Consider the following 11,052-nt stretch of genomic DNA (forward strand, 5'->3'; position numbering starts at 1 on the left):
GAACTGGGGCCCTCTGGCATCCCAAGCCAGTTCTTAACTATCGCGCCACTCGGCCGGCCCAAAAAGCATAGATTTTTAATTTAATGGTTTCAATAAGATTGTTTTTAAAAAGTCCATACTAGTTATCTGCTAACCTTGTATGAAAATACTCATTCACTCACAAGACCACTAGTAATAATTGTGTTATAATTTTGTCAGTCTGATAGGTATAAAGTGCTATCACATTGGTATTCAATTTTGTAGTTCCCAGTGAGATTGAAAATTTTTATTATATTTTTTACTGTCCTGAAAATTTTTATCATATATTTTTACCATTCTGATTTATGTGTGTATATAAACACATACACACATATGTATGAGTGCTACAGGATGAATTGTACTCCCATCGAAATTCATATATTGAAGCTCTAACCCCTAATAGCTCAGAATGCGACTGCATTTAAAGATAGGAACTTTAAACAGGTGATTTGTTAAAATGAGATGATTAGGGGGCGGGGCTCTAACTCTGTATGACTAGTGTCCTTATAAGAAGTGGAAATTTGTACATAGACATGTGCACACACAGAGGAAAGATCATGTGAGGACACAGGGAGAAGATAGCTGTCTACAAGCCAAGGAAAGAGGCCTTAGAAGAAACCAATTCTTGTAACATCTTAATCTCTTAGATTTCTAGCTTCCAGAATTGTGAGGAAATAAATCTCTGCTGTTGAAGCCACCCAGACTGTGGCGCTTTGTTATGGCAGGCTCAGCAGACTAATACAATGTATACATGTGCTTATGTGTGATTATATAATCATACATGAACACATATATAGCATGAGCTCCCTGGACACAGAATGGTTAGTGGAAAGGTCTAATATGGAAAGAGATGGGGAGATAAAAGGGAGGGGACAGCCAAGTGAATATCAAAAGGATCACATTGTATACCTTAAATATATATAATTTTTCTTTGTCAATTAGACCTCATAAAGTTGGGGAAAAAATGTTGGGTGTTTTAACATCCAATGTCTTGATTCATTTGACTGTTAAATTATTAGAGCTGGCAATTGTTTTCATATGTAAAATTGCATTCCCTTTGTATTTCATGTGTAACTCACCATTTGAGTGCATTTTATATTAAGTATGGATTATGCATGTTTGGATAAATGAAAGCTGTATCTTATTTGATTTATCCTTTAAAAAGAAAGTTCTCTGAATATTTGATGCCTTCTAAAAGAAAAAAATATATGTGTTATATGATCATATTTATGCATTTATATAAAATTGTATATGCTTATAAGTAACAATTTTTAAGGAACTATGACTCTTGCGTGGCATATAAAATAATCCATTATATAGACAGTAATTTGGCGGCTTAAGTTTCCCTTGATCTGTTACCCTGTGGACTCAGGTGCTGCTTTACTTACTGTGCATGATGTTGGAAACTTGGAACTCTGGATCCTGGGGCTGTACTCCATCTGCACTGGGGAGGAAGCGCTGCATATTCTCTGTAAGGTACCAGCTTCGATTCTCATCAAATACAGAAAACAGGATGACATTTCTCTTGTCTGACATCATCTGTTAATTATATGCATTGAGAGAAAGAAATGCTACTGCTATTGTCAGGTAGGAATTAGCAGTCTACAGTGGAAGTGATGACATGCGTGTGATCTATCTATTATCCTTTGGTTCAATTTTGGTTCAATATTATCCTTTGGTTTGACCATTTCTGCCTAAGGTCACTATTATGGCAGGTACCAAGGCCCAGGAGTGGGAGTGAGTACTATGAGCAGTAAGAATATGTTTAAAGCAAATGTGTCCTCAGGGCAAGAACCCGAGTGGAGCCATTAAACTTTGTTTCTTCTGGACCCAAAGCCATATGCTGGCTGATGTTTGGTACACTCTGTAGCCTCAATCTCTCCATGTTCAGATTAGAGGATTTTTCACTCTTTGAAGACCCAAGTGATTATTCAGTGACTTTCTTAAACAAGTTAGTCAAGTAAGATTAGTGTCTTTCCTAAACTTCCATCGAGCAACTACCCTTCCCCAAAGCCACCAATCTAGAAACAATTAAAAACAGAAAACAGAAATCAAGTAAAGCTAAGATGAGCCATAAAATGTTAACTAACACTAATACCTTAACTTTTGGCTTAAAAAAATTAAGTTTTTTCAGAAGAGCAGTTTGTATATAAACTAAAGTTATGTCAGTCACTTGCTAATTGAATCTTCTAAGATGTAATGTGTAAACTTCACTAATAGGTATCAATTTCACTTTGCATAACCTATCGCTACAGAAACCAAAATGATAAGGGGAGGAGATTGGAGAATATAGAAATACATTTTAGTCCTCTTTCAAAAACTGGTGGAAAAACTATAATTAGGAAGAATTTATCAAGGTAGGTACTTGGCCAAATTCCTGTGCTTCAGTCTCTAAACCAATGAAAGGTTCCCAGACTAGTAGAAATCCAGTGTATCACAAATGGACAAATGGGCATGTAGCCTCAGCGATACGGCAGTGAGTTCTTGTGAAGAATTAAGCTTTTCTATTCAGAGAATTTAACTTAATTTTTTTAGGTAGCAGAAGTGGTCCAAATTCTAGCCATATTCTGAAATATTTCATATATTTTTCTGTATTTGTTTAACAAATATTTATTGAACTCTAGAGAAGTCTAGGCTGCAATCTAAATTTGTATGTCATCTAAAAATGGGTGTTAACTGAGCATATAAAAAGGCGCAAGATCACCTTCAGAGAGTGGGATCTTAGACTGGGAATGAGTATTACAGAAAAAATCTGGGGTTTAAATCTCCTGTGCACTCAGTACTCAACATTATTACACCAAACTCAGAATCAATGACAGCTGTGAGAAACCCAGCTCATTTATTTTATTGGCCAGTATTGCAGACTATTATATTTTCTTCATACTATGGGAAGGGCATACACTGAGAGAGTATAGGAAATAGTATCTGGAAGTTCATATGCATCATTATTCCACTTTAGCTTCAAATCTAGCAGTTGGGAACAGAGGGACTCACCTGGTTTCCTCTTTGATCTACAGATTCTTTGTAGCAGATGAGGAGAGGGCCGATGAGTCCTGAGGCCAGATCTTTCTCTGGGTTGACGAAGCTTGAGTAATACCGGGTCAGGCACCGAGGATCTGAGTTAGTTGGCCCATCTTTTACAGTTACTGTCCATTTATACTTGAATGTCTTTCCTGGCAGAATTGGCATATCTTTCAAATGTTTCACACCTACCCATACCCAAACCCAAAAATAGCTTGATTAGAGTTTAACAAGCCACATATTGGCAATCATGTTGTTATTGCTCTACAAATCTATATGTACATATGATGTTCCTCAATAAATGGAAACTAAATGTGTACCTATTATAAATTTAAGATTCATACAGTTTTTTACAATAAAAATGGGCCCAGGAGATTTTTGCTAGTATGTTAGTTTGAGTTGAAATGGGCAGGTCTACCCACTATTACAAATATAGAGAAATAATAGATAATTTTTATGCATAGCTGAAAGTGTAAAAAGAAGAAAAAAATCTCAAGCACTAAAGAAAGAGAGACATCAAAGCCAGAGTGAATAGAAGCTAAAGGATATGGTGTCAAGCGATGTGGTATCTGACCCCTGTGACGACAGGGACAAGAACAGACCTGTGCTCATGCTAATGGATTCTCAGGATAAGAAATGTCTGGTTTTAGTCATTAACACTCACTTTGGGCTATGTTTCATATACATGAAGATGCAGTCTAAATCAAAATTTCAACTTTATATCCTTTCTAAGTTCTCCCTCATCCCTATTAGGTTAAGCCTGACCTATGGTTAGGGAACCTATAGAAAGGGAATGGTGTGGCATATTCTTTCAGTATTTCTCAGCCTTTTCTCTTTCCTCTTCCAGGAGCCAAGAGTGAGGGTGGATGGGTATTAGAGGGAAGGGCTTTTTGAGTACTCCCTCTGTGACAACACTGTTTGGTCACCAATGCTTTCTGTGCGGCAGATGCCCAAGTACTGGTCTTTTCTTAGGACACATGTATGTTTCCTTTGGAGCCACTATGGGGACCTCAGCACCGCACAGTTCCACAACTTCAGAGATGCTCACTTCAGCTCTTTTCACCTCCAGTGATATATCCATGAGCCTAGTATCCTGCTATCCCTCACTCTGCCAGGCTGCCTTCTTAGGCAGGGTTATCTTCAAAAGGAGACCAAGCCGGGTACTTCCAACAGTATCTACTTGTTACAGAGAAAGCTCACGCATCCTTGCCATGTCACACAGCAGAAGGGCAGGCTGCTCCACTCTGACCCTCTCTTCTTGTCTGTTAGCATGGGCAGTGTCTGCCTCTAAATTTTAGGGTGCACATTCAGTATCTCCCCAGAATTTTGTTACTATGCCCTTCTCCCATAAAGGAATGCAAATCAAATTGGCCTGAGGATTCTCATCAGCAGCAATGAATATTAGAAAAGAGTGGATGGAAAACTTTTTATAACCAGCCCATCTATACATCATACGATACTGAAGGAGCCATAAAGTTTACCCTTTAGGTACCAATGTATTCAGAAGTTACTTGAAGATATACTTCCAGAAAAACAAAAGAAATTAAAACAAAACAAACAAAACAAAAAACAGGGCCAGCTGAGTGGCTCAGTTGGTTAAGAGCGCAAGCTCTGAGCAACAGGGTCGCCGGTTCGATTCCCACATGGGCCAGTGAGCTGCACCCGAGCTGAGCTGCCACTGAGCTGCCAACAGGTGGCAGGATGGCTCAGCTGGTGAGAGCACGTGCTCCTAACAACAAGGTTGCTGGTTCGACTCCTGCATGGGATGGTGGGCTATGCCCACCCGCAACTAAGACTGAACATAGTTCCTTGAGCTGAACTGCCGGGAGCTGCCAATGGGCAGCCAGATGGCAACTAGACTTGGAGCTGAGCCAGCTGCACCTCCACAACTAAGACTGAAGGACAATAACTTGGCTGTTCCCCTTCCCCAATTCCCCAATAAAATCTTTAAAAAACAAAAAACCAAAAACCGAAATGTACAAGGTAAGAGCAGTAATGGCACTAACCTACAAGTCCAAAGAAAAAAATTCAAAGATGGCAGCTTTGTAGCAGGCCTAGAAAGCATACAAATAAAAACAGTAGGCTGGTGAACTACAAGAATGTCTTTAAGAAGAAAAAAAGGATTGGATATCAAGCAATAAATGGAATGATTAGGAAGCTGGAAGACCTAAGGGATATGGTGAAGAGGCATACATTTCTTCTAACAAAAGAAAAGAAAGTCTTTAGGAATACAAACACAAAATTTACAAGATCAGCATGGCCCTAATATAAAGCAAGCTAAAATTTAACATGATTTTGAACTACTCGTAGAGAATAAGAAAGGATAATCAATTTGACCTTAAGAGTAAAATCATTGGAACTGTAGACAAAAGAACAATCACAGCGTATCACATAGTTCTGCAGTAAACTCATATACTTACAATAAGAAGCACGTACTAAAATAATACAAATGCTGTTTTCTTTAATTTTTAAAATTTAGAATAAATACATAGACAAAGGGAGGAGTTATTTAACATTACAGTACAAAATGTAAATGTTATCAACTTTAGTTCTATAAAAGTAAAGGTTTTATAAATGTAAAGAGATGGTCAACACTACAAAAAATTAAATTAAAGCAAAAATGGGGCGCCACTTTTCATACACTGGATTGGCAGGATTTTAGAAGACTATTATTGTCTAGCTATCAAGGATGTGGGAAATTATATTTTCATACATGACTAGTAGGACTAGTCATGTTTAAAAAGTAATTTAAAAAGTAAAAGTAAAGGCTGGTACTAGTTGAGAAATAGAAGAATAGAGGAGGGGAAAGGGGAAAGGTCACTGTTGTTAATATTCTTAATTAACAAAGGATGGAGTCAGAGATATTCAATCATGAAAATATAAAAAGTGGATGTTTAGGGGCTGGCCGAGTGGCTCAGTTGGTTAAGAGCTCGCTCAAGAGTGTGAGCTCTGAGAACAGCGGTTCGATTGTCAGCCCGAGATGAGCTGCCGCTGAGCTGCCAACAGGTGGCAGGATGGCTCAGCTTAAAAAAAAAATAGAAAAGTGGATGTTTAGTGTATTTTTTTTTTTAATTTTTATTTATTGTTAGTTTCAGGTGTACAGAACAATGCAATAGTTACCCTTTTCACCCTCACAAAGTAACAACCCCCCACCCCCATCCACTGCCCTCCCACCCCCATATCATGCTTATCTATTACAATTCCATTGAATCCGTTCCCGCACTCTACTCCGTGTCCCGAGGTTATATGTATATATAATTATAGTTGACATACAGTGTTATTCAACATCAGTTTCAGAAATACAATGCGTTGATAAGGCCTCCACATCAACTATGAAGTGGACTCCCCAAAAGGGCATTGGTCCATCTGGCCCCCTAAGAAATGCTTACAACGTTATTGATTGTATTCCTTGGACTATCTTTTTCTATCCCTGAGGCCATATTACAATTACCAATTTGTATTGTCTCATCCCTTCCCCTCTCCTTCATCCCCACCCCCTCCCAACTAACAACCCTCAGTTCTTCCTCTGTGTCTCTGAGACTATCTCCATCCACTTCTCCCATCCATTCAGTTCCTTAGAATCCACGTATAAGTGAGATCATAGTGATAGCCAATTGAGGAACTAAAAACTGATAAAAAACTAAAACAACTGGAGTGGGAAGAAGCACAATGCTAAATCCTCATGTAACACAAAATAAAGTATTTAAATATATAATGTCTAAATCTCAAAAACAAAGGATTAGCATATAAGTAATCGTTTGGAGATATAGAGATAACCATCAAAAATTTAAAGCAGAAATGCTTAAAAATGGATGTCTCTAGGCAGGGAGACTTACAGCCCTTTGGTAGTTTTAAGCACCTATTGTTTTGGTAAAATAAATATTCACCCAAAATTAAATAATGGATAGAATGTGTATAACAGCCAATATACTAAAAGCAAAGATATATAACAAATAAACTACAAAAGGAATAAAAGGGTAAAATAATTGTAAATAAAATTAAAAATTACAGGAATACATACAAACATATCAGTAGTAACACAAATGTGTTATATAGGGCTAAAATCCTCTATTGAAAGATGGAGATTGGGTGTACAAACAAAACCCAGATATATGTGCTTTATATGGGCCAGCCCTAATATAAAATAAACAAAAATATGGGGGAAATAACAGCATGGAAAAGATAAACTAGCTAAGGATGCATGGCAGTACTAAAATTAGCAAAATAAAATTCAAGTGAAGGAGCATAAAACAGAACCAAGAAGGATATTTTTATTGGTAAAATGTACAATCCAGAAGAAAAATATGTTGTAAATCTTGAATCAACAAACAGCATAATAAATAAAAACTGAAGTTGTGAAATATTCTGAAATGAAAGGTAAAGAGATTACTAGATATAAAAAGCATGGAATGTAGTAAAAATTGAATTCAGAGAAAAATATGACCTTAAATGCATATACTAGGAAAAATAATGCCTGTAATTAAATAAACTAAGAAGATAAATGATAGATAGATGATAGATAGATAGATAGATAAAGGTAAACAACCCAGCAGAAAAATAATCAAAGGAGAAATGAACAGGGAATTCACAGCAGAGAAAAACCCAAATGGCCAATAAAAATGTAAAAAGATGGTCAACACTACAAGAGTTAACGAAATTAAAATTAAAGCAAAAAAGAGACATCACTTTTCACCCACCAGATTGCAGGATTTTACAAGACTATTATTGTGTAGCTATCAAGGATGTGGGAAATGATATTTTCATATATGACTAGTAGAAGTGCAAATTATTACTTCATTTGGGAATAAAGTTGTGGCTATCTATTAAAAATAAAAATACATATACTGTGACTCAGAAATTCCAGTCTGAGGTCAGTGAACTTGAAGATAGATCAATAGAAACTATCCAATCTGCAGAAGAGAGGGAGAAAGAAAAAAATATGATCAAAACATTGCGGCATGTGGGACAATACCAAAGGGGCAGCCATACATGTAAATGGAGGCCCCAAAAAGGAGATGGAGAACAGGGCAGACAAATATTTGAAGAAATAATGACCACAATCTTTCTAAATTTGGGGAAAAACAAAGTTATAGATCCAGGAATATCAGTGAACTTCAAGTAAGATAAATATGAAGAAAATCACAGCCAGAGAAAAATGACACAGAGGGGATGAATGAGTCAATGGAATCGAGACTTTGCTATTATAAAGAGCAGTGAAACAGTATTTTGAAATTGCTAACAGGAAAAAAAAATCCTCTTCACCTGGAATTCTATGTTCAGTGAAATTATCCTTCAAAAGTAAAAACACAAAAAAGACATTTTCAAATAAAATAAAACTAAGAGAATTTATCTGTAGCATACTTGCACTATAAGGAATGCTAAAGAGAATTCTTTAGGCTGAAGGGAAATTATCTAAATGGAAGTGATACCAGAGGGAAATTTGGGTTTCCAGGAAAGCATGAAAAGCATTGATAATGTTAAATAGCTGGGTAAATATGAAGGAATACTTCTCATATTTTCTAAAACTGCCTATGATGTTCAAAGCAAAAATTATAGCAATTTCCTTGTGGGTATTGCAAAGTATATAGATGTATTATATATGGAAATGATAGCATAAAGGATGGTGGGTGATAAATGTGCCTATATGGTATGTAACAGCTAGGCAAGGACCAACATAATTTTAGCTGTTATTGAGATTGTGACCTCATCTGTATCTATAGGCATGTGAGAACTATAAAATTGAGGTAACACTTACCTTTGGGCAATCTCCCTGAGTGCCAAGGAGTGACATCAGTGATTCCATGAGGGAAGATGTTGTATGGTCGGCTTGCTTGATTCTTAAATATAATCTGAAAATATAAATGAGATACAAGACCAAGTCCTAAGACAACTAGGATCAAGAAGAAACGTGTGGCCTATTTCCAGAAAACAAAAGCTGCTTTGCATTCATGTCATAGGGGTTTGAGTCTGGATGAAGCTCAAGTTGTTTGTTCTTTTCATAAAATTGCTCAGACAGCTACTTAGGTTTCTCACTAAAGGCCCCTTTCCATTTCTTTAAAATCATTTCCGTTATTTCAGGAAGTATTCCTTGCACCTTCACACACGAATTCAAATTTGAATGTCTGCAGAGGACACTGCTTCCCGTCAGCCTTTTCCACCATTTGAGCACTGAATTTCCCAATAGTGGAGAGGAGAATGGTGATTTGGGAGATAAAATCATCACTGCATGAGCAGGCACAACTGGGGGACAGTTGGTTATAGCATTCAACAAGGGTGGCAGTCAACATCATTTGATTGCATGAGCTTTAAAGGACAGGAAGGATGGAAGAGCAATAACATGGACGCAGCAGTTGAGAACCCTGAGGACATCAACCCAGCTTCTAGTTCCAAGGATAAAAAAACAACTTCCACTTGATTTCTTGTCTTAAAAGCCACTCACTTGGTAAAACCCACTAATCATCCTGTTCCTTACCTGTACCCAAGCAGCAGAGTGATGTAAGAGAAAAATTACACAGCTCTGCAAGTAGCCTCTTTAAATTAATGACCGTAAATCTCAAGTAGGCACTCAAGCTACCTCGCCATCCTATTGGGCTGTTGGAAAAGTCATGACGTATTTTTTCTGGTTTTCGTTGCAAAGATGTGTCATGACTTTTCTGACAGCCCAATATTACGTTTTCCTAGAAATTCACCTGCCCACTGACTTAATTGACTATTTGCTTCCCAGTCCTCACTCTCATGTGTTTCTTCTTTCGCTGAGAAAAGGGAAGCATTCAAAAAAATACTTCCTCATTCTCCCACCATCAAATCTACCCACCTATATATATATATGGCCGTATTCTCTCCTGTTAAAGTCAGCTTCTATCTAAGGCCAGCATCTCTTCTTCTGTACTAGTATGCAATAAGGTTGTAGCATCTTCCACTGAAAACAACTTCCTTATGGAACAGAATACAGAGCCCAGAAATAGTCCTGCACATATATAGTCAACTGATCTTTAACAAAGTAGTAAAGAAAATAAAATGGAACAAAGGTAGTCTTTTTAACAAATGGTGCTGGGAAAAACACCTCTACTTGCAGAACTTACACCCTTCACAAAAATTAACCCCAAATGGATTATATATACATATATATATATCTCAAATACAATACCCTCTAGGTTTATCCATGTTGTTGCAGATGGCAAGATTTCATTATTTTTTTATGACTGAGTGATGTTCCATTGTATACATGTATCACCTCTTTTTTATCCATTCATCCATTCAGGGACACCCAGGCTGCCTCCATATCTTGGCTATTGTAAACAATGCTTAATGAACATATGGGTGCACATGTACTTTCAAGGTAGTGTTTTCATTTCTTGGATAAATACCTTGAAGTGGGATTACTGGGTCCTTCTTTGTCTCTTGTTATAGCCTTTGTTTTAAAGTCTATTTTGTCTGATGTAAGTATTGCTACCCTAGGTTTTTGTTTGTTTGTTTGTTTCCATTTTCATGAGCTATCTCTCTCCATCCCTTTATTTCAATCTTTGTGTGTTTTTCATGTGAAATGAGCTTCCTGTAGGCTGCAGATGTAAGGGTCTTGTTTCCTTATCTATTTAGCCACGCAATGTCTTTTGATTGGAGCATTTAATACATTTACATTGAAAATAATTGTTGATAGATATGTAGTTATTACCATTTTATTATTCATATTTTTTAATCTTTTTTTTCTTCTTAAAGAAGTCCCTCTAATATTTCTTTTTAAAAAATTTTTTTATTGGGGAATTGGGGAAGTGGAACAGACAAGTTGCTGTCCTTTTGTTCTTCAGTCTAGTTGTGGAGGGCATTGCTTTACTGGCCCTAGTTGGCACCATCATTGTACTCTTCCCGGGCGAGGCAGATCAGTCTCTGGCTTCTGGACAGCCGCTCACAGTGGCTGCTGGCTGCTCATGCTGGCTGCTGGCTACACACGGTAGCCCATGGCAACCCACTGCCACAGGGGCTGCAGCCTATGCCGTCGCCGGTGACTCACAGCAG

The 11,052-nt window shown here is 37.3% G+C and overlaps 1 protein-coding gene across 4 annotated transcripts in view; it reads right to left on the reverse strand.

Annotated features, from left to right (window-relative positions):
• Nucleotides 1–11,052, reverse strand: part of F8 (coagulation factor VIII) — a 124,131-nt gene that overhangs the window by 65,708 nt on the left and 47,371 nt on the right. For all 4 annotated transcript variants that reach the window (XM_019627624.1, XM_019627625.1, XM_019627626.1 and 1 more), the window contains 3 exons: nt 8,795–8,888; nt 3,013–3,227; nt 1,407–1,557 (listed from right to left, as the gene is read on the reverse strand). In XM_019627624.1, coding sequence (XP_019483169.1) covers nt 1,407–1,557; nt 3,013–3,227; nt 8,795–8,888 — 460 coding nt within the window. The remainder of the gene's footprint in view (nt 1–1,406; nt 1,558–3,012; nt 3,228–8,794; nt 8,889–11,052) is intronic.

Source organism: Hipposideros armiger, unplaced genomic scaffold (genome assembly GCF_001890085.2).
Source record: "Hipposideros armiger isolate ML-2016 unplaced genomic scaffold, ASM189008v1 scaffold_738, whole genome shotgun sequence".
Classification (NCBI taxonomy): domain Eukaryota; kingdom Metazoa; phylum Chordata; class Mammalia; order Chiroptera; family Hipposideridae; genus Hipposideros; species Hipposideros armiger.